The 25,004-nt window shown below is 36.4% G+C and overlaps 1 protein-coding gene across 1 annotated transcript in view; it reads left to right on the plus strand.

Annotated features, from left to right (window-relative positions):
- Positions 1 to 25,004, plus strand: part of USH2A (usherin) — a 356,150-nt gene that overhangs the window by 140,934 nt on the left and 190,212 nt on the right. Inside the window, exons 29-34 of the mRNA XM_015857330.2 lie at positions 1,556 to 1,829; positions 4,485 to 4,688; positions 4,811 to 4,891; positions 7,092 to 7,277; positions 18,817 to 18,930; positions 21,403 to 21,564. Of these exons, the coding sequence (XP_015712816.1) occupies positions 1,556 to 1,829; positions 4,485 to 4,688; positions 4,811 to 4,891; positions 7,092 to 7,277; positions 18,817 to 18,930; positions 21,403 to 21,564 (1,021 nt within the window). The remainder of the gene's footprint in view (positions 1 to 1,555; positions 1,830 to 4,484; positions 4,689 to 4,810; positions 4,892 to 7,091; positions 7,278 to 18,816; positions 18,931 to 21,402; positions 21,565 to 25,004) is intronic.

Raw genomic sequence — 25,004 nt, forward strand, 5'->3', positions numbered from 1 at the left:
CTGTCCAGTGCATTCTTGTCTATGAATTCATCAGGTGTTTTTCTGAACCTTTGCTTAGTACTAGGGAGAAAGTCCTGTAAGTGTGAGATGTATCTAGGATTTTGCATATTTATATTTACTGTGCAGAATCTCAAACTGAACAACACTCCTCTCTCTCTAGCTGTGCCCACACATTCTGAATGTCAGTCTAGATCATCAGGCATCATTCTTTGTCTGCTTTAAGACTGTGTCTGGATGAGTGAATTGGAAGATGGGATGTTCTGAGCAGTTGACCTTATGTCAAACACCGTGTCATCTCTCCAGCAGCTAGGTCTAGCAGACTTGCTGGTGTACTGCTGTAGTCATGCACCTGAAATGCATTCTTCCTGATAGCACTGTGTGATTTTTGTTAAAACTCATCAGTAAAGAGAAATGGTGACTTGCTCAATGGACTGCTTATACAATTTGTAGTCATCAGCACTGATGAAACAAATCTATCCTTAACCTGTGTTTTAGAGCCCTTTTCTATTAAGGACGATAAACTTCTGGAAATTGGAAAAGCTGTGGTCCCAACAAAACAAGTAAACAAGGGAATACCCTCTGCGCAAGCAGTCAGTGTGCACTTTAAAGCAGGATCTATATTGTCAATGGCATGTCAAGTACTGAGTTCTTTCTTACACTAGGTTCCCTGTTAAGAAAATACAATCTGATTATGGATACTGCAGTATTAATGTTATCAGTAACCTAAATGTGTCAGTTTGTCCATACTAGTGCTAAGCATTTATATTAAATTTGTTGGGGTTTTTTTGCTTAATAAGATTTTAGTGTGGAAAAAGAAATAAAACGCTTTTTTTATGAGCTTATCCATATTTTTCAACCACAAGTTCATCATCTTTGTATTTAATGCTTTATTCCTTCCAATTGACATTCTCATACCACTTGCATTCTAACCAGTTAGGATAAAGAGTCCCTGCAGTAAAACCTCTGGAAACTTCTGCTGTGATAATTTAGGTAGAATGTTCTTCTAATAGAAAAGTGGTATATTAATCTCAAAAAGCACATGCAAAAACCAGTTATTTTCTTAAAATATTTAGGAGAATGAGGATGAAATACAGAAACAGCGTATGCTGGAGATACTGGAGATTGAGTTCACTAGCCAATTAAAAGAGCTTAATCAGATCTGACATTTCATTTCATTCTTATCTTGTTATGTTCTTTCAAAAAAATGAATTGATAGGTAAAATACTGTTTTCTCATTCTCAAATAATAATAATAATAATAAAATAAATAAAAAGCAAACTAGCCCTGATTCTTCATTTCATCTTTTCCTATTGTCCCAAAATCAGTTGTCAAAAAATTCTAATGTGTTCCTGCATTCTGAATTAACTGCAAATTAACATGGTTTATGTGAACGATTTTATTGTGATTTCCACTTTCTGGAAGATATAAAAATGTCTTTATCCTTTTTTTTTTTTACTTGATTTTTTTTTTTTAAACTATCTCCAGAGTGCTCATCTTTTATTTCTCTCTATGTGGTGCTTTTTCAGAATCTCTTTTTCTGTTTTAAAATATATAGATTGAGCTGAAAAGTGGAATACTAAACGTCTTGCTGAAAACTGGCGTTGTCATTACCCAAGTGGATCTCTGGTTAGGACTGTCTTATTGTGATGGAAATTGGAAGAAAGTAACTGTGAACAAGGAGGGCTCTGTAGTTTCAGCAAGTGTGAATGAGCTGAGAGAGCAGACACTGGAACCCAGCGTTCAGCAACTGAAAGTGAACTCTCCCGTCTATATAGGAGGAGTCCCATCAGAGATTCAGAATGTCTATAAAGATCTGGGATCGGAACAAGGTAAGGTGGCAACCCAGAGTTTGTCACATTTTTAGAAACCTTTGTCACGTGCAAGGTTGATGGCAGACGTTCTGCTACCCAGAGCTTACACTTTTGAATATGTAACATTTACCAAGTTTAGCAGATAATTTACTCCCATGCACTGTTACTTTAACTATCAGTTATCCACACCCACTCAGCTTTATTTTACTCTTAATCCCTTTGTAATGGTATAAAATCCTTCCAAGCTACTGATAGGTGAAGGAATCTAACTGGATGAATCTGGAGAGTGGCAAAATGGAGTGCCCAACCAGAAAGAAGAGCTCAGATTTTCCTCAGAGAAAGCCTGTTTCAATCAGCTTGTTTCTCTTGATCATTTTGACATGTTAGCTGCAGATCTGTAAAAGAACACAATGGAATACAGTACAATTACCTTAAACCACTGTAGTGTAGCTGAGTGTTGGCACAGGTTGCCAGAGTTGAAGGCTGATTAGTCCTTTTGCAGGCAGTAGTTGATTATGGTCTTAAAAAAAATAATAATAAAAAAAAAATCAATAAATATAAAATCCTGAATTAGGATTTCAGCTATGTTATCTGGTGATGTTTTCCTGCATTACCAGGAGCAAGAGAGAAATTTGCTGGGTCCCGTTTGTTCTGAGATAAATCAGATTTCTAGGGAACAGAGAGAAGTATTAGGTGCAGCTTGCTGTTAATAGCCTGCACCTAAGGTTTGACTATATGAAATGGATTCCAAAAAGTGTCTTAAAATTAGCCCTCTTTATTTTGGGGGTCTGGATTTTTCTTATTTATGGTGGTATTAATCAGTCATGCTGTATTTTTCAGTTGTGATAGCCAACTAAGTAGCAATCAGTAAGTGATCAGTAGGGAATCAAGTAAGTGACTACTTTGTGCTCTCACTGAATACACGTATTCATATAAACTCTGCAGAGCTGCAATTGCAGCCTTGTGGATTCACAGCTACAGATGGGTTGAATCAAATCAAAGCACTAACATTCACAGACAGCTCAAAAATATTATTTTAAGTATCATTCCAGCAGTGGATATCATATATATTTTATAGTCTTCCTTCAGGTTCTATATGGGCAATTTTTATGGCTCAAAAGAGCTAGCCAGTCATCCTCTGTCAGTGTTGCCTTGTAGCAGATGGTATGGGCTCGTCAGTGGATGCATTCTGAGCTCCTGCAGCAAAAAGAACTGTGATATAGGGCAAAATAGTCTGAAGTACACATTCAAGCACATCAATAAACATTAGTTTTTTTCAGCAAGCCTGCTCAGCATACTGCAAAATAAGATGGTGGAAGTGAATTTGTATTTGGAACTTCTGACAACAAACATTTTTGTGTTCCTAAATGTAGATTTAGATGAGCAAGGCACCTACATATTAAAATCTTGGCTTGAGTGAATATTCTTAACTTATGTCTGACCCTATCATGCTCTCAAATGTAGTCTGTCAGTTTCTATCACTGTGACCAATCAGAATGATATTGGTAATGAGAAGGTTAGGCAACAAAAGTAGGTAAGATTGAAACAGGACACAGCTCCATAGGATGTTAGGGCAGACAGCTGAGAAAGCAGCAACATCTGTGTTTTGGTTTCCTCTAGTGTTACAGGGTTGTTTTAATTATAATCTGTAGAAAATATGTTTTCAACACTACATATTTAAGATGAGCTGGCAGGAAAGTCTGTGAGAATTTGTACTGACTTACTCTGCAGCTACCTGAGCACAAATAAACATTACTTGATTGACACCAGTCTAAAAATGAAAGTAATGGATTAAAATATGTTTTATAGCATGCATCTCAAACAGAAATTAAGCAATTGTTCATTTGGCCTAGTAATTAAGATGCTTCTGAAGACTGGTATTAATTATTTGCTCTACAACAAAATGTCTAGAAACAGTAAATCCCTGTGGAATAGGAGTTGACTTTAACAGAAGTGTGTGCAATTTAAAGAGCAGTTTCTCTTAGTTCCTAACACAGTGAAGAGAGAATTTGTTTTAGAGAATTGTTCAAAATCAGTATCCAGCTTCAGTGTCCCTTTTTCAGGAACTATCTGTGAATATTGGATTCTCAATTTAGGTGGTTAAATATGATTGTTGTTTTTATCTGCCATCTTTCAGAAATAAGGGCAGTAGAAGTACATAATGTGTAACAGTATATAAAAATATAATGCTATCATAAAGCTAAAACAAGAGCACTAATGTTTGCAAACCGTATGCCAGATTTAGACCTATTTGGATAATTGGATGTATCTCATTTTTATAATTTCTTGAGTATACTTTTAATCTACATATTCTTCTCAATTTATCAAGAAAGTATTGTCAAGTAATGGAAAGCCAGTTTTCAAAATCAGAATCACTTTTATATTAGTAATTTTAAAGGCAGAAGAGGTAGAGCAGAAAACAAATATTTTCTCATAGGGTAGAATTGATAACAATGAAAGTGCGGTTCTGGAAGGCAGGAATTCAAAACTAGAATGTCAGAAATTTTTACTAGCATCATTCCTTGAAAGAAGAGACAGATTTCTTTCACTGGAAGTTAACATTTTTCTATTATAGTCTTTACTGTTGAAAATATAGTTTCAAAAGGAATGAATATGATTCTTAAGTAATGACTGAGGCTCTTTATGTGATACTAATCCCTTACTGTTTGCTAGGTTTCGGTGGTTGCATGAAGGATGTTAAATTTACACGAGGTGCTGTCGTTAACTTGGCATCTGTGTCCAGCAGTGCTGTCAGAGTCAATCTGGATGGATGCCTATCAACTGACAGTGCTGTTAACTGCAGGGGAAATGACTCCATCCTAGTATACCGAGGAAAAGAGCAGAGTGTTTATGAGAATGGTCTGCAACCATTTACAGGTAACACATTGGTTCCTTCAATGAAATATATCATTTTTATTTCCTTCTGTATTAATGTGTTACCGTGTTCAGTCTTTGTTCTTTTTTTCCTCCCCTGTTTTGCATCTCTGTGGTCTTTGAAGAATACCTTTATAGGGTGGTTGCCTCAAATGAAGGAGGATCAGTATCTAGTGTATGGACCCGTGCTCGTACAAGAGAATCAGGTAAATATAGCTTTAAGGCTTACTTATGTTCATTTTTCATGTGCTATCTAATATTAGGTTGGAGAAAAACCCATCAGAAGAATTTTGAGCAGTCTAAGTCACATAGTATTTCTACAGGTACCAAAAGTCTTTGATGCTTTGAATAGTAGCAGATTATTGTCTTATTTCATCTGCAACATGTTTAAGCAAATACTTTTCACATATAATTAAAAGTTTTTTCCAAATATATATTATATTTTGCCATTGTTTGAGAGCTAGGAATGTGAAATGATTGAACTATATTAACAGAACAAGAACAGTCGTGTCTAGGCATGTTGATATGTGCACATACAAATTCACATTTACAGCAGTCTGCTAAAGTAAGTAACTGTATTTTCCCATGTATGACTAAGTGATACTAAATTAAGTGCAGAGGAGGGAGATACTGGAGAATTGGAGGAGCATGCTGTGAAAGATACAAAATCATGTAGCTGTGAGATTGGGATCTACTTCAACTTTTTTATATGTAGAATGTAGAATGTAGAATGCACATGCGTACACTGTTCACTGCTTCTGACTGATGTAGATGGGGGAAGGAATTTTTCTACAAGTAATGTGCAGATTGTGAATATTTAACAGAAAAGTGTGTGGCTTGTGAAGAAGGCTCCAAAGGAACATAATACATAATTATCACGACGGAAACTTTCTGTCCAGTGCTTTTAAAGTGGCCAGCAATTTTTTGAAGATTTAGTCCTGCATTTTTTTTATTCAACAATTTATCTTTCATAAATGCACTAACTGCATTCTTTCAGTGCATTTTGGTGAAAGACACTCAATATAAGATCTTAAAAAAAGATACAATATGTATGTGAATATTTGACTTGATAATACACTCTTACATAACTTCGTGTCATTATTTTTTGTACTAACCAGAAGAGAAGGTATATATATATTTTTTCATACCAACTGTCTGACAGTAGTAAGCTTTCCCATAAATTTGTTCACAAGCTGACCACAACATTGAACAGCTATATGATCCCTAGGGCTGGAGAATAATTGCACTACTTAATTATTTTTGAGTTGGTTTTGTTGTGTCCCTTATGAGAAGACCATCTGCTATAAAGTACCTTACCTTGCCCTGTGATACACTTCAGGACTAATAAAATCAATATAATGTTGTGGTAATGGGGGTTTTCCTGGAGAATCACATTTTTTGTACAAGAATCACAACTTCCAAGTATTTTCATACTTTGCACTGTAGCACTCTTCTTATTCAAAACATAAACAAAACAACCACAACTAAGCCAAGTCTTTGTATGTATTTAATGAAACTTAAAATTATATAAAAAGTGGTTGATGGTGAGAAAAGCAAATGATCATCAGCAGGGCTAGGGAGTCCACATGCATTTACAGCAAATTCATCATCCATCATCCTGCCATTGTGTTCCTTGGGCCTTTCCTCTCTATAGCTTGTGCAGTCATCTGTGATGAAGTTGTTACTGGACAGACCTTTACCTGATATAGAAATATCTAATAAATAGTTAAAGGTTAAGGGAAATGGGATTTTTTTTCTTAACTTTTTTTCTAATTAGCTACATGAGCTTAACTTTCCATTTCTTCTAAGCATCTTCATTTTTCTTTTAATTTTTCTTTTCATTTTCTTCCCTTCCCACCCCCCCATAACAAAATCTCTGTTTTACTCTCAGATAGTTATCTGGCATTTCAGAGATATGAAAATAAATTAATAAGCTTAATTTTTTGTAAATGAGGATGTACTATTTTTAGAAATATTTCATGTCTTTGGCAGTCTGTGGCTTAGATATCCAGCAGATAAATGTCAAACCCTTCTCTCCTGCAGTCTCTGTTGCATCATTCATTTGCTTGATTATAATGCCTAAACCTGCTAGCTGCATGCAATCCACCTCCTCTTTTTGAGTGATGCTTAAATATGTTTGATACATTAAATGTTTTCAGAAAACCTCAACAAGATGAGAAGGAATGTTATGTAGATGGAGTTTTGATGGTTTTGAAATATAGCTTAAACCGAATAGCTCAAGATGTGCAGTCATATTAAATCAGTGCTGAAAAGTTACAACTCTAATAAATTGTATTTATGCTAATGGTTGAGTCTGATTTACTGCAGCCATTAAAAGTGAAGAATAGGGGCAATAGTCTCCTTAGAACTGCCATTTTCTCTATTTTCTATTTTATCCCTCCACAGTTCCACAAAATGTGCCAACTCCCTCAAGAGTTCACAGTATAAATGGTTACAGCATTGAGGTCACCTGGGACAAACCTGCTGGGGTCATAGGTGTAATTGAGAAGTACATTTTGAAAGCATATGAAGAGGATGGTCCCAGTGTACCCATCACTATTGCTGAGCTTGCTGACACTAGTATGCTCACAGGTAAATGTTGTTAAGTACCATTTTCTAGGTGCATCTAATAACATGGTGTTTTTATGCCTTCTTCTGTTAACTATAAAGTATTGTCTATGTTCATGTATAAAGAGCATATCTACTTGCTCCAAAAGTAATGTCCTCTATTTATTTCCATGGAAACTATGACAGATACAAAGAGCACAATAGCACTGTTTGGTAGAGCAAACTCTCAGCTACAAAACATTATTTGTCAACACAAGTGCCCACCATAAGCTGTGTGTTTTCACCAGGAATAAGGACATGCAGGCTGCAATTGTAAAAATCTGCACCAGTGGAGGTGACCTGCTGTCACCACTTCTGCAACACATTCACCACCTCACTGTGCTCACATTCACTGTTTGGTCTCCATAAATGAATGGCAAATGTTGATGAATGTCAGTGGGTGCCATTTCTTTCATATGGAGAATTCGGTGACATCCCTTTTCTTCAGATGCATTTCCATGTCTGACGCTATTTTGTGAGACTGCCCCTATGCTTCCATAAGTCACACAGCAACTACATATAATGGAATATTGATGGGAAGGTTCAACCTTTTCTGCCATACCACCACCATCTGCCACTGACTCTGTAGGCGAACATAATAAAGTAGGTGACATAACTTTCAGGGGAGCCCTTGTAATACTGTCAGCACCAACATACATGCAAATGTACATCAAAGAGCAATAGAAATTAAAATGCATCTAAATACTGAAAACAAATTCTAGTTAGACTATTTTTCCTAGTCTAGTAGTGATTTTGTAGGGGAATTCAGTTGTTTTTCTTTTTCTTTAGTATACATTGTTTCTTTCTCCAGTTTTTACATCTATTTTAACTATGTGAACTCTAAATCTGAGTCCCATAAGATGCTATTCAACATGATAGACCAAAACACTTGGTCAAATCTGACCATGTAAACCTAACTGATTTCAGTGGGATATAGCATGCGGTTATGTTTATCAGATACTTTTCTTGCTACAACTAGGATTTAGAAGTGGGTTATAATACAACAAAGGAATCTGAAACTTCATGTTTAGTTGGTTTGCTAACTCCTAAGCTGTTGGTTGTGAACAGGAGCTATTGCATGCGAGATTCATTTTCTGGAGTCCTGGTCTTTTTACCTGTAGGAGCTGGATGTTTTTAGAAATGTGAGTCTGCCCACTACAAAGAGATCGTTTTGTGACCTTTCTTCTTGGCAAGAGAGTCTGACTTTCCTATTTACTCTTATTGTTTATTTATTCACTGCCTAAAATTAATTATATAATTCATAACATTAAACAAGCTCTAATGACAGTGCTCAAAGGTAGTACCTTAGTAAGGCTTGACTTCGGGCAATATAACAATTGCGGAAAATGCCTTAACCTTTCAGCAGTATATTACTGCTGTTTTCCTGAAGCCCAAGTAATACGTGTTCAATGTTTTTACATAAATATGTATGTTTTGTGTTTTTCTCTGCTGTAATGTAGATATAAATTTTCAAATCTAACATGCACATTTTTTTCTTCAGTTGGAATGTTCTTGACTATTTGTTAATTATGTGTTTGTAACACATAATTAGCACTGGCTTTTCATTATTACCGTGATTTGTTTGACGAACTTTTTGTTTAAATAATCTGTGTGGAAATGCAATATAAATTACATTAATAGAAATTTTAAACCATATGTTAGATAGCCAATGTAACATGATAATAACTATTAACTATGATAATAGCTAATGTTTGGAACTTAATTTTAGCTGAATTCTTATTCGTATTATGATATGACTGTGTCACAGTATCACAGTCTCGTGCGGGTTGGAAGGGACCTTAGAGATCATCGAGTCCAACCCCCGGGGATTCGAGCCTCCTGTGTAGCAGAGCGGCACTTCTACCACTTGTGCCACAGGGGGGATTTGAACCCCGGGCTTCCGGTGTTGCAACACGGCATTCCGACCACTGCACCACCGGGGCACACAATGACTGTATGTTAAGGTTATGGAAAAAGTCTGTCCTGTGCTGGATAGGGAAGAGGTATACACATACAGCTTTCAGGAAGCAGAGGGGTAAATCATTCTTCTGTATCATATTAAATAGATCCTTTTTTTTTTTTTTTTTTTTTTTTTTGTCCTCTGTGGCAGGTAAGTGCTGAGTAATGCAAAATTAAGTGACCCTAAGAACTTTGAAATGTCTCTATTCAACCATTGTCCTCTCTGATAATGTCAGATTGTAGATTCTTGGGAATATGACATAAAGCGAGTCATCCTGTTAATATAACTTAAGTTGGTAGTTTATCTAATTCTTCATCTGGAAGTTGCATCTTCACCACTGCGCGTAGTGTTCTGTGGCAGAATTATATTTCTTTTGTTGACCATTTATGGTTTTGCTTCTTGTAACTTGCTATGGCAGTAAGATTTCAGATTCAGTTTTGTCTGTGTGAAAGGAGTAGTTCCTTCTGTTATTTATAACTGCTGCATGATATTTTAGAAATGTATTTCCCAGTTTCAGTGTTGTATGAAATATGTAATTCAAGTCCTCATGCTGAGGTCAGAACTGAGACAAGTGAAAAACTATTTCTGTTAAATCACTGCTCCTGATAGACGTGGTTTTGCCTGTAGCCCATTGATTTCAGTGCAGGCTACACAGAAGAATTGGTTTGTGGGCATTGGAAAATGGCTACCCTCAAACATGAGAGTTATAATGGAAAAAATAAGAAATCTCAAGTGATGAATCAACAGTATTTTTTGAAAACCAAACAGTTTGCCTCCAAGAGCAGATTCATGGTGTGTAGATGATGAGCACATAAATTCACTTAAATACAATTTGAGGGCTGTCAAAAGGGTGTTTGAGTGAGTGTTGGAGAATGTGTTTGCCTAGGCACACTAAACTCGTGTGCTGCTGGACATAACCTGGAAGGCAATTGTATAGTAGCAAAAGGTGGTGATGGGACAGTAAGGACTGCTTCTTTTCATGTGTCATAAACATGGAACTTGCAGTTTTGCTGCTGGTAACATGGTATGGCATAAAGCCACAAACATAATCACTATACATTGATATAGCACAAGTTCCTGCAGAATTTAATTATTAAAGATGTGTGTTTGATCCATGAATATTATATATATATATATAATTTTAGAGGAAATGAGAAGTAAAATAACATGATATCCATGGCTGGAGTGTTAAAAATGTAGACAGTTTTCTCTCATTATAATTCTAATTGTCATAGTTTTCCTATTTTCTTAACAATTTTCCTCCTTTATTCTCTTGTTAATTGTGCTGCATTCATTGTGGATAGACCACTGTTTATAAGTTTATCTTTTTGTTTTGAATCAGTTTTGAGGAAGTCTAGGTTAGTTTGATTTTTAAACTAAAAATAAACAAGCTGTACTTGGAGAATATAGTGGCCTAGTCCCTCAAATCTAATTTTGCTCATATTTAAGAGTGTTGGCAGGACAAGAGGAGGTAGAAAGAACTGGAAACAAACAGTTGCTACCCTCATGCTTATATTGTAGCCTGCTGGATAATCTGCATTCGGAAGATAATACAAATACTAGAAAACATCCCTGATCACCAAGAGCTGCGAGACTGGTCAGAATGGTAAATGTAATGTGATTTTGTTACCTGGTCGTTGAAATCTCTGACGTATACTGCACTACAGGAGAATTCTGCATTGCAGGGATTTAAAGAGAAAATTACTAAATGGTTTGGGTTGGAATGGACCTTTAAGACCACATAGTTCCAACCCTCTGCAACAGACAGGGACACCTTCCTCTAGACTAGGTCAGTCACAGCCCCATCCAGCCTGGCCTTGAATACTTCCAGGTAGGAGACATTTATAATCTCAGTGAGCAATCAGTTCCAATGTCTCACCACTTTCATGGTATCTTTTCCTAGTACCTAGTCTAAATCTGGGCCCCCTTCAGGTACTGGAAGGCTGCTGTGAGGTCCCCCCAGAACCTTCTCCAGGCTGAAGAGCCCCAGCTCTTTCAGCCTGTCTTCACAGGAGAAGTGCTCCAGCCTGAATCATCTTCGTGGCCCTCCTCTGGCCCCATTCCAACAGTTTGATGTCCTTCTGTTGGGAGCACCAGAACTGAATGCAGTACAGTACAGAATATAGAAGATATTGAGCAGCAGTGGCCCCACTATGGGAAATGCTTCTGATTTGCCTTCAGCTGGATTTTATGCCACTGATTATAACCTTCTGGGTCCAGCTATGCAGCCAGCTTTCAGTTCACTGTCCACTTATCTGTTCTTTGTCAGCTTGTCTGTGAGGATGCTATAGGAGACAGCATCAAAGGCTATACTAAGGTTAAGATAACATCTATTTCTATCTCTGCATTTATGAAGCTTTTTCATCTTATTATAGAAGTCTATCAGGTTGGCATATCAGTTAGGAAAATCTAAGTCAAAGTGAGCTCTATACTGATTTAGCAGTAATTTCATCTTCCTTTTCATGTGATTCCTTGTATCACTGACTCCCAATATAGCTGGCTGCAAGTTGCTTGCTGTGCTTAGGCAGAGAAGATTGTTTTCAAAAGTTGATTTAAACATAGAGTTTTCTGAGGTGGTTACTAACTGGCTGCAGCTGTGGGAAGGTTTAGAGTGTTCAGCCACTTTCCCATGGGTGTCTCATTACATCTAGAAGAGAATGAAGAGGGGATTATTGCTTAGCCTTAAGGCTTGTCTGGTGTGTCTTAGCAAGTTTTACCATCAGAAAATTAATCCAGCAAGGTGATCGTTTCTCATCCTTATCAATTAATGCTCAGAATACACACAAACACCCTGCTGTGTGACACAGAAAATAGCTCATGAGAAATAACCCTAAGCTTCTCTTCAAGTTCTTCTTGACTCTCAGTGTCTGAATAAGCATTGTTGCATGCTCTGTATCATGTGCCATACCTTCAGTTTTCACAGAGTTCCTAGTTTAGACCCAGTGTTCAGATAGAAAATGGCATTTGCTTTTATCTGTCCCAGCAAACATGGCTCTATTGTCAAGCACTGAAGAGAAATGCATTTTATAATTCAAAATCATAGAATTCAGGAGATCCACAAGTCTCTTAAGTTTTGCCAGCTCCCAGTTACAGGTAACGAAGAACAGTAGTGAAAGCTGCAAATTGTAAGATATTCAGCAAAATAATTCTCAGACATTTTGTATCTCCATTAAAGACTTCTTTTTTTTAATGTTCAATTTCACATGATTACTGTAGCTCTTTGTATCTATCTCATTACCACAATAACCACAAGTGCTGAAGTTATGGTTGAGCATTTGATGATAAAGGAAATTGTTGTCAGTTTATTCTCTGAATGTCCTCAGTTTCCATTCCTTCTTCCCCTTGAAATGAGCTTATGATTTCTTTTCACCCTTAAGACTTTTATGCTCAGCAGTTGACTATCTCACGAAAGGCTAATTCGATGATTTGATATGGTTAATCATTGTGATAAGGCTGTGCCCTGGCTTTGGAAGGTGGGGAAATTTTCTCTCAGAAGAGGAACTCAGGCTTTCTACCACTGACTAGGCTTGCCAGTGGGGTGAGGGAAAGCTCATTGCCAGCCTGGCAAATGACAGTGTTTAAAGAAAACACTCTGGAGGAGAGCTTTACATTCTGACTGAAATGACGAGTGAGACTTCTGCCAGGAGTAAGCTAGCAGCGCAAAGCATCTGTATCTGCCTGGCAGACCCCACTTCATTTTGCAAAGGGGCTTAAAGCAGTAATTTTGGGGTTGCCTGCAGACATGTACCACTACCTGTTGCAGGGTTTTGGAGTCAGACGGCTGCAGGAGCAGCCTGAGGGCCAGGCCCTGCAGTACCAAATGTACAGGCACATCTCTCTCAGTGGAAGAAGCTGAAGGAGTCTACAGGCATATACAAGCAGCTGCACCTGAGCCTCTGCTCAGCTCCCTGCCTGACTGCTGCAGCTAATGTAACATAGGGCAGCCAATAGATCTGTCGATGCCCATTAGGTTCCTCTAAATTGTCATGTGGCAGTTGAGCTCCTGGTGACTCTAAATCAGAGTGGCAGAACATAGGTTCTTATCTCTTCTCACTTAGCTGGCTTTAGCAGACTAGAAGCATATTTTTCAATATATGCATTTTAAAGAATGAATGATAGTAATGTTTTGCAGTATTAAGGTTCTAACTTGATTTAGTGTAGATCTGCGTGAATCTTGTTGACAGTCCATTGCTGTTCTATGAATTTATTCATATGAAATGTAAATTGTCTGATCAAATAAACCTGAAAATTTTATCCAAATTACATCAACACTTAGCTACATACTGTTACTTTTATTGACAGAAACTAAAAAATAAACTTCCCAATGTTTGTGAGAAATAAAGGGAATATTACTATCTTTTTATAGACATAGTTTGCAAAGAGTTAATCTTCACTTCTCTGCAGACTTTTAAAATTAATCATACAGTAGAAAATTAACATAGTCAAAGTTATCTGGGAGGATCAAAAGGAACAGAGTGATAAGATATTATGAACCATTTCTTTCTGTGGCTAAACAGTATCTGGTGCAAAATGAGACCATTGGGTTATGGTGTTCTGCAAATTAAAGCAGCCAGAGTTGTTGTGTATAGTGAAGGAATTTCAGCCTTCCTTGAAATGTTGCAGCCTGAATTGCATTTTTGAGACCATTGGAGCTTGTGCTTAGTTGATGATAAAGTAGGAACTGCTGGAAAAAGGGAAAGGGGTCTTCCAAGCCAGTAACCAAAGCAAACTTCTTTCTTCTTCTAAGCCAAAGCATTTTGATTCATATTCTGCTTATGGTAAAAGATGCTTTAAAAATGCAGATGTATGCGACAGATTGATGAGCAGAGGCTTATAGCTCAGAGATGCGTACACAGAAGACACATGTACTTTAGCAGTTTTTGCTACAATCTGTTGAAAACACAAAGTCAGTTGAGGACTTCCTTTTCTGGTCAGTGGACTGTGATTAAGTGTACTGTGGCAGTGATGCATCTCGACGCACAAGTGACTTTGTTAGACAGATGCTGTAGGACCTCAGGGGTTCAAGTTGGCTGGATAGCTGAGGTTTGGGGAGAGAAGATTTGGTATGTTATTTTTCTTAACAGCTCAAAAAACCCCATTACGGTACATCTATAATGTATGAATATATGAATGAATATGGTTTCAGGTGCACAATTTGTACTTTACAGTAAGTCCTTATGAAGTACAGTCTTAGGGAGGAATCTGTGTAAAAGTCTGGCTAGAAAGAGTCCCTTGGGCAAAAAACAAATGGAACTTGTGTGGATAAGCTCTGTGATTGACTTTGGGAATCTTTATGTTCAGTATCAGAGCTGTATTTTCAGGTTTTGTATAAAAGCAGTGCCTGGTTGTGGTTAAAATTATCCAAAGTTACCTGTAAAAAAACTGAATTAACCTTGCAAAATGCTTCTCTTCTACCATCTTAACAGAGTGGTTTCATTTTATTTTGTGACAAGAAGAAAATAATTCTAGAATTTGTGTTACAGCTGTAAGATTAAATAGCTGTTTCTTTGTGAGTTGTGTGTAGGTGAGTGGGCTTTTCAGAATAAATTCACCTTAGTTTTTATTTTGATACACAAAATAAAAGCTCTGAGTTACTGTAAGCAAGTGCACCTTCTCTAAAGATGAGGTAATGTTTTGAACTAACATCCTATACAAGAAGGATAGTAAATCAGGGAAGGGAAGACAGTGCTTTTAGAATAAACTTGTAATTAGATGAGGAAATTATTAAAATATTATACTAGTATTTGAACCTGTTTTTCAGTGTTTGTGAACAGAGTAATACCCTCATACCTTAGTGATAAAATAATTAATTTCCTTGATGAAAAATACCACTTTTCCATTCTAAATCAACTGGAATGTTGTGGCAGTACCCTTTAAGTGAATGACAAATCCCTTTTCGATGTACTGAATATAAGAAATGTCTGTTTTATGGAGAAGTGAAAGGAAGAAGCCTGGTATTTGCTCTTCTGATGTATTGTCTGTGTTATAATGAAGGGGTTGATTATAAAGATGCAACTCATTCTGACCAGTTAACATGTCTGTTTTATCATAAATTCATTGTTGACCCCTTTCTGCTGTCCATGTTAATGTTTTTGTCCCTTATCCACAAGATTGAACATTTTTTACTCTTGGAGAATTCTAGCCCCCAACTTCAAAGATTGCAAATAATTAAAGATCATTTAAATAAAAGTATAGGAAATTAAATGCTAGTTTTGCATATAAAGTGGGCTTAATGTTCTAGGTGTGATTCCAGATCACTCTTTTAGACTGTTAACTTTACATTCATATTTAACAAATGACATTATTCAGTTTCATGGGGTCACTGTGTCAAAATGTCTGTGTTAGAACTTAAATTTATTTCCAAGGGTTCTTTGAGTGGGCAGATAGGAGTGGTATGTTAGAATGATTTACCATCTCTGATTCCCTGTGTAGATTTTAAGGCTAGGAACTTAGTCTGTGGTGTAAATTCTAAGTCTAGATGGATTCAGCTTCTCCAAAGTGGCAGGTGGAATGAATGGAACTCGCATCTCAAATGTGGGAGGCTGACCCTCTTCTTAAATATTGATTGTCCCTCTATTACCTGATCAAGGTGACAGTTTATCTACCTCTCTCCTAACGTTGCTAGAATACATGAAAGTATAACTGTGGCCAAAAGTTGCTTTGTTAACATCCCATATTGGAAAGCCCAGTGGACTGTTTAGCAGATGATCAGTTGTTGGGTATAGACAAGGGATGTCATCTATATGTGTGCAAATTGAGGAGTCTGGAAAAGTCTGTTAAAAGCTGTCAGTCATCTTCATTGGATCATAGGCTATTTTTTATTGCAGAATTTATTTTGCTGGGCTATAAATTATTATATGTGTATCAGTGGTGATCTTTGCTGTGGAACTGCTGACTTTGTACTCTAAGATAGGCACTGGGTGTAAATTTCACAGCCTGACTAAAAGTGCAGGGGAAAAGAGTGGAAAATGAGAGCAGAGCAGCCAGTTCTTTAATTGAATTAGAAGCCGGGTGACACCAATGCAGACACCTGTCCAATTACAGACAGGCCAAGGTGTTTACCATTGCTGTACAAGCGATTTGAAGATGACAGAAATCTTTCCGCCCACAGATTAACATAATGAAGGAGAACAGATTACAGTGGATGCTGGCCAAACAGATAGGTTGGCAGCTGAGGAAAAAGTAGTTTGCTGAAGTATGTAAATAAAATCTGTGCGTTTTCTATTGCCTACCTATGTAGCGCATCTTGTTACTTTGCTGAGAAAAAGTAGTGCAAGTGTACACAATAAGGAAAGTTACTAATTATGAAATGAACAAAGTATGCTTTTAGTTGCTGATTTTGCAGAAAATTTGTTGGTTTTTTTAATCAACAGATACTTTCTGTTGCAAAAAGGTGGTTTTATTTTTCAGATTCTCACTGTCCTTCATAAACCTACCTACATAATGTACATGCTGTTGCATTGCAGATGCTTAATATGCTTCATATAAAATCTTTCTGCTTTGTCAAAAGTAAAAACCACAGTCAAACAACCCAATCCAAACCTTCTACAGCTATGAACATCTTACTGGATATGTGAGTGTGACTCTCAGTGCCTGAAGCCATTGATGACCCGACAGAATGCCTTCTATCATGAAATGCAAGGAGCATTAATTCACTGCTTCGTGAGAAAAGAATGCTATAAGTACTAACTGTACATATAAAACTGAATTGCTTCCTAAAGCACAGCAGACTGAATAGAGAGATAGCATATGCTCTACACCATGCTCCTTTTATCCAAGAACCTGCGAATGTCAAAGAGGATTTGGTTTCTGTATGTGTTTATTTACTGACGGTACCAAAAGTACCTTCTTTCAGTGATCTAGAAATAAGTGCTGTCTATTGTCTCATACAAAAACAAACAAACAAAACAAAACACGCCTTCAAATAATAATAATGATGACATTTCTGTGCTGGAGAATTTCTGTAGATACCAGTATTGCTGCTTTACAGGGATACTGACATTTGCTACATCATTATTTTCTTTTTTTGTGCATATTGAATGCTCTTAAAAATACACAGACAGCTTTGCTTGGGTAAGGGCTGACATGACATTCTCTTTCTTCCATGTAGTATTTACACTGGACAGTAAGAAGGCAGTACAGTTTTTCTCTGCCAACATGGGATTTGCAAAATCAAATCTATTACCAGAATCGATCCTGTTCAACTGGTTTCAGTTTAACATAGGTACTCTGGCATGAGTGCTGCTACTTCTGATTACGCCTTCATACATAAGAACAGAACCTCAGAAAATTAAAATAGAAACATCATTTACAATGCTGATCCTTGAAGTCTTTGGATAAATTCCAATAAAAGATACAAAAATAACTAATTCAATAAAAGCTAACTTTGTGTTTCCATGTGACTACATGTATTAACGAGCTCTGTAAAAAATAGTAGAATTACTCTGACTATCCCACTCAGAAAATAATAAGAGCATGTTGTAACCATAAACTTCCAGCATCCAATTCTCCAGCTCAGTTTTTCTGTGGCTGTGAAATTCTTATGTGAGAACATAGATTTTCTGCTGAAATTTAAAGGTGTTTTGCATTCTGTGTAGTAACTCAACTAAGAGCAGCATAAAGGACAGTTTTTTTCTATCTGTTTGTGTATGTGTAATGCTGGCAAGTTTTATAGTATCATACCATGAGAGGTTTGGCAAAGAATTACGTTCTCTAATGTTCTACTGTTTCATAGTATGAAATAAAGCTTGACATGACCTGTCCATCTTTAAATTACTTTCCATCCAATATTAGTTTCTTGTTGGGTCTATTTTCCAATGGGAACTGCTGACATTTCTCAAAATGGCTGTAAACCATTTTAATTTTTTTTTTTCCCCCACACTATCCATCTGCATGTTTTTGTTCAAGATATTGTGTAACATCTTGACCTGTTGAGCAATTTGTTGTATCCTTTACAAGCTGTCGGTATATATGTGGAAATCCCTCAACTTTACTTATCTAACCCAAGCAGAACCCAAAAAAGACCAGTTTACTAATACTTTTTTTCATGTAAATCACTGGTCACTGTGTCACATGAATTATGTTACAGTAGTAACAAGCATGTGGACTATATTCTGCCAATGAAGTTATGAAATATAAGTGGGACATTTCATATAAAAAAAGAGTTTTGAGTTTATAGATGAATAAGTAGGGGCAACATTGGAGAGGAAATACTGAAATAACTGTTCCAAGAGTCTGTGAAAATTCCTTGAAAAGTCAAAAAAAGAAACAAAAGAAACAAACAATCAAAAAGAATAAAGCCTCAAATTTGTTGTCATGGTTAGCATGCAGTGCGCAGCTCAGTCTTGAAGTAATGTGTGTTATTGGTGAGAATAAGTAAAGAAACTTAGCTGCATGACAAACATTAAGAATGCAATAAAATGCCTCTCTTAATTTGGTTTACAAAATTTATTGTGGCCTGATATGAACAAAACCTTAAAATCCTTTTTCTTTTCCAGCTCTGTGTATGTATGTAATCAGTCTGTACAATGTACATGCAAAACACCTTGCTTTTTTCTGTTGCAGGCGTATTGACAGGCTTGCGTCCCTTCACAAACTATGCTGTAACCCTAACCGCTTGCACTTTGGCTGGCTGTACTGAGAGCTTGCATGCATTGAACATCTCCACTCCACAAGAAGGTAAAGTAATTTCAAAGGTCTTGACTTCCACATTTCAGTCATGAATAATAAAACAGGAGAAGAGCTAAATGCTGCAAAGCCATTTGCTGGAAAACCCCAACCTAATTTGATGACAAAGTGCATTGCCAGACCATAATTGCTCCATTTTTTGGGGGGGTGCGAAAATGAATCAAACTCCATACCCTTTAATGACATGCATCTTTAATAGCTGTAATGCAGATTAATGGGCTTTTTAATTGCTGTTACATTGTTCATGCAAGAGCCTTGTCATTAATATGAAGCATCTGAAAGATTAATGAAAGCTTCCTCATTTTACTATGGCTCAGAAGTAAATCTAGAGACAGTCTGACTAAAAAGAATTGATTGTATGGCACAGTATGAAATTGAGAATCAAACGGTTGATTTCCATGGTTTCTTTTAACTGCTAAACACCAGCAATAGGCAACAATTATTTCAGTATGATGAAACCTCTGAATGCCAATTGAGTTATTTATTAATCACTGTTCAGATTTTCCCTTTTCTAAACTCTTTTACAAGTTGTTGGGCTCCAGCTTAAAGGATGTGAGTGTAAATTAATGTTTTCTAAGTTTACATTAAGAACTAGAGCAGGAAGAAAGCAAAAATAATGCTATGCTTCTGGCTTTAGAGACTAGCCTGGTAATAACACACATCAATTACTTGAGCAAATGTTCCCAAAAGAACTCAATTCTCATTTAAACATGAAGTCCCCCTCTCATCCTTCTCCTGGTTCCATCATCCTAAAGCCATGTTAATCCAGTTAGAGTTGTTGACTCCATATTTGCACCAACAGGATAATAAAGGCTTGGACTGAAATCTGTAGGAAAAGTTTAATCTTCCATAATATGGAATAGTTTTCAAACTTCCCTCTCTCCCATAGTCTGATCTACTAACTCTACTAACAGAGGTGTATCTTTAAAAAGGCTCTTAGTTTTATTTTAAAATTAAGTTGTGTGAATCCAATGATAGTTATGAAAAGACTGCTGGATCATTTTGCTACTGCTAGAACAGGTATGTGTGGAAGGTGTTGTCCTGATGAGGACAGTCCTGAAGATTCCTGTCTAACATGTCTGGAACATGGTTTTGATGTGAATGTGATGAAAACTGCCAGCAGCACCATTCTGATCAAAACACAGTATCACGTCTACATAAACTGTTAGAGTTTGTCAGGTGGTGTTAGCCATGAAAATGTGTAGCCTCTGAGAGCCAAATAATTAATGGACCCTTTGATGTTAACATGAAATACAGTGTTGAATGTTTCCTTCTAGTATAATAACTTAAGAAGTCTGTCTGTCTCATTGTCTCAGCTTAGTGAGTATTCTTGCTAAAGAAGGAATTCTGTGTTTCAGAAAACATCCAATGTTTTCAGATGTTCTGTCATATCAAGAAGGTTTTGGCAAGAATAGATTTTTATTTTTTTTTTTCCCTAGAGATCAAATAAAGCCATGGGGAACATGTACTTCATCCCTCAGAAGAATTGAACAAAATGTCAATGTATGGAGTTTCTATATTTGGCACACTCTTGTTGCGTGCTCTTAGTAACAATAAATTGATGATACAGAAGACAGACACCATATCACACCCTCCAGCTATCCCCATTTCCCTATTGAAACATTCATTACTTTATAGTGTTTTCACATTGCCAGCCACTGCTAGTTATTGTTTTAAATTGCTAGCACCGAGCTTGTAATTTACAAGATATTCCTCCCAGGCTAAGGCCCAAGTTCTGTTCTTCTTGAGATGTTCAGTGGGATTCCTTGTGCTTTTAAAATACAACTCACTGAAATTGTGAGAAAACTCAACTTTTTATTATTATCCATTGCCAACTTTCAGTATGTTATATATGTAAAATCTGTGCTAAACAAACATTATGAAATGTATTGAATTATGAAAAGCATGAAGGAAGGAGTACTGCATAAGAATAATGAATCTGCATTCATGATTAGAAAAATTGATCCCTTTTTGGTTACGAATAACAAGCATGAGGAAGAAGAAATAATTTGTATTAAAAAAAGTCTGCTCTAAATTTATGTACCACTCCATGTGCTCAGATATTTACTTGGAGAGATACAGAAGCAAAGAGTGTATCTTTATCACAGAACTTTATGGTTACTAGGGCACCTCACAGGTTATAGGAGAATTCTCAAAATGTTCATACTTCGCAAGCATGAAATCTCTCCGGAAATGTTAACTTCACACAAAAAAATAACCCATTTCTGGTAGCTATTATTCATTGACATAATTTCCAATCTGTGGAAAGCTAAAAATACTGTTATACAGTAGACCTGCAGAAATTTTATATCTGTTCACTGAATTATCTGTTTTGAAGTCTTGGGAGTGTGGCAAAGACTCCATTTTTCTTTCTCACTTTTTCTTACCCCCCACAGTAAGGTAAGATATGATACAACATGCAGTATTATATCGTTAATACGAATGTTGTACTTTTTTAACCAGCCCCTGAAGATGTGCAGCTGCCCACAGCAACAACCTTTCCCACATCCTTGCTGGTGGGCTGGAGTCCTCCAAAAACACCAAATGGTATTATTACACAATATACTTTATATATGAATGGAGTACCAATTTATTTTGGAAATGGGACCAGCTGTGTTGTAAAAGGTATGTTCTCCTCTAAGTATTATGTAAGGTGGGTATCTCATAGTTTCTGTGAACAATTCTATAGCAGACCCCTTATTATTTTGCATTAATGACTGTATTAGTCTTGCTTTTGGATTTTATAATTCATTACTTAGAGTCAGCTGTGCTGGTCTTCATGTTTGATAAGACAAAGTTCACTTGTGAACTAGGTGTGTGCCATCCCTGAGTTACCTTGCTTAGAGAGCACTAACTAGTGTTATTCCTGATGAGGGTGGAAGAAGCCAGAAACTGGGTTAGAATATGTAAGATATTTGGGCTGAATTGTGAGGTTAACTCTTTGCTACCATGATAGTAGTGATGGTGTGAGTGTTTTGTTGTATGTTGTTAAACTTCAAGACATTTTCCTTCTTGAGCTGAAAATGCACAATTCTTCAGCTTCCATATGGACTCTGGTAAGAGCCTCTCATGTAGCGTACATCCTTCCTGGATGTCTTTTGTAAACAGCAGACCTGTTATTTCTGCTTGGAAGTGACCAACCATTCTAAAAAAGTACTGTCTGTTAAAATTAAAACATTTCAGATGAAACAGAAAGATAAAACGAGCTGTTATACACTTTAAAGCCCAGAGGGTTCAATTTGTTAAAGGATTTTTCATAGGACACCATTGTGACTGAACAAAGATTAATATTGTCATGGAGTATCTAAATCCTGTTCTGTGTTATCCTCTTTCACAGGAACTATGCTGAATTTTTGATAGCTTTATAACTTTTCGGTCTCATAGCATTCAAAACAAGTAAACTGTAAGCCACTGGAGACAAGAAACATTCTACAGACCTAATGGTTTGGGGATATTTATTTGTTTTTCCCACTGTATTCCTTCAATTTTCTTAATTAGAGAACCATTCTCTTGCTGTTCTGAACTGCCCACACTTGTTAAAAGCCGCAACTAAATCCATTTTTTTTTCTGATAGTTATATCAGTATTCTGGAAGCTATTTTGTAGTACAGTGAAGAATGGTAAACTGCCTATTTTAAAATAGTTATTATATTAAGTAGCCAAGTTATTTGTTCAGATTTAGATTGTTTATACCATATGCACACCAACAGAACTGGAAGTACCATAGCAAAATCTAAATGCTATTCTGCACCCATCAGAATTTGTAGGTACGGGTAAAGGAAAAACATCCTATTGGACAATTCAGGGGAAAAAAAGGCATCAATATCCTTCTTTCTTTTAAATGTAAGGCCTTAATATTCAAAGCCATTTCTGCATCTTGAGTTAGTATAAAACATATTTAAAAATTCATATAGTTCAAATTTCTTTGCCTTGCACAGGCCATAAGCTGCTGGGGTGGTGGGTCAGTTTTGACACTGAAAAATGAATCCAGTTAGAGAACGTCCTGAAGGCTGTTGATGATTGCTGTAATAAATAGTGCACACTTTAAGTCAAACTTTTTCATTCTGTATTCAAAGGTAATGGATTTTTCGTAACCATAGTAACCTTAGAGTATTTCTGGATAAATACATGAGGTATATACATTCTGGTTTTATTTTTGAATATAAACTACCACATTATGTATTACTAATAATATGAAAAATAGGATATAGGTTAGCATAATGACAGCTCAAACTAGTACGCATTTTTCTTCTGCAAAAAAATAAATATTTATCAAAAGTATAGGTTCAATTAATTTCCCCCTTATTCTCCCCAGTTTTCTGGTATTCTTGTAGTGCCATTTATCTTTTTCTCACGATCTCCATTAATCTCCTATTGCCATCCCATAATGCTATTCTCAAGAATTTTGAATTTCATCCCGGGTATTTTTACTGGTGTGCTAATCTCTAACTGGTTGAAAACTGGCAAGGAATGAAAATTGTTCTGGGAAGTAGTCATAATATATTCTAGTTCAGTTGGTTTTTAGCTCAGTTCTGATGTGTTCCAGCCCAGTGCTAATATGAACGCATGTTGGTAGGGATTACAGTCAAGTAACTTTTCTGTTTGTCCTTCAAAAATTTGAAAAAGGTGAATTAAATTTCTGATTTCTGATGTTTTACGTATAAGTCTTGGAAGATCAAATGGAGATTTTTCATCTATATCAGGTTATATTCAGCTAAACTATTTTAAGGAAAAGTAATCTTGTTCATAAACTTCTCAGAGCAGCTTTTGTTGCTTGTGTTCAGAAATGATTCACATTTGTGTGTTTTATAACTTTAATTATTGCAATAGCAATAATTTCATTTTCTGCCTCTCCAAGAAGTGCAAGTCTCTTTGAGCTGGAATCCCATTATGTCACTGTTCAGTAGGACACAAATTCTTTCCATCCATATTCCAGCTTCTCACCCAGACTTGCAGTATCTCAGTGCTTGCAGAGCTTCCTTGTTTCACTTTCCTTTAAAAATAAAATAAAAAAGGGGCCAATGAATCAGGTCATGTTGCCTTGTGCAGTACTGCACAGGAGCCACTCTTGCCCCCTGCTAATAGACATGGCATAGAGATCAGACTGCTTGTTTTGGATCCATTTTATTTAGCTGCCAGTTTCTCAATCTGCCTGAGGGGGAAGAAGTGATCTGAGCTAGCATACTGGGATTTGGGTCACTAGAAATCCCAGTCACTCTGAATCAGGTCTGTTTAGAATCTTGCTTAGATCTGTATGTATTTTTAGGTTGAAACACTTCCTTTCAAAGCCCAAGATTTCCTTTTCACAGTTTAGTGGTAAAAGAGATATAAAATAGGTGCATGCTTTTTTTTTTTTTTTTCCTTATTTCTCTAATGGCTGTAATTTAAAACAAAACAAAAAATAGGGCTTTTAACTTTCCGTTGTCATACATGGCTCTTTCCAACCTTTTATCATACAGCATTTGTGCTAGTGATGTTCATGACTTACTGCCTCAGCATAATATGTTGCTGACCCCAAACAGGGAGACAAAGTTCATTCTCTCTGACATCCATTTTCCATTCATTCAACAAAATGATTTTCCTAATTTAATAACTGCACAAATGAGTTCCTGACCACTTGTCAATCCCAGAAAGTCATAAATTTTCTCACTGTTTTTGGAGTGCTGTCTGAATTTAAAAGTTTTATTTGTTTGAGTCTCTTTTTAGGAAAGCATTGGTTCTGACTAAAAATTAACATTTCACTGACTTTCACTTCAGCCCATGAAAGTCTAATTGCTTTAGGCCCATCCTGGTTGATCCGTAACTTGAGAAGGGATGTGTATTTTCATCACGATGATTGCAAATATATTGTTAGCTTAGTTTCTGGTCTGGACAGTTGTTGAGGGTTTGAAGTACTCATTGATTTTCATGGAAATTCAAGTGTTTCTTTTCTCTAGGGATTGAGCTGTAATTAAAAAGGGAGCCCTTTAAAAGCACATATGGCAAATGTACACTTCACCATGTTGAAAAGGGGCATCCATTAGGCATCCATCGTCCATTAATGCCTTTAAGTATTTTCCCTATATT

Source organism: Coturnix japonica, chromosome 3, assembly GCF_001577835.2.
Source record: "Coturnix japonica isolate 7356 chromosome 3, Coturnix japonica 2.1, whole genome shotgun sequence".
NCBI lineage: Eukaryota > Metazoa > Chordata > Aves > Galliformes > Phasianidae > Coturnix > Coturnix japonica.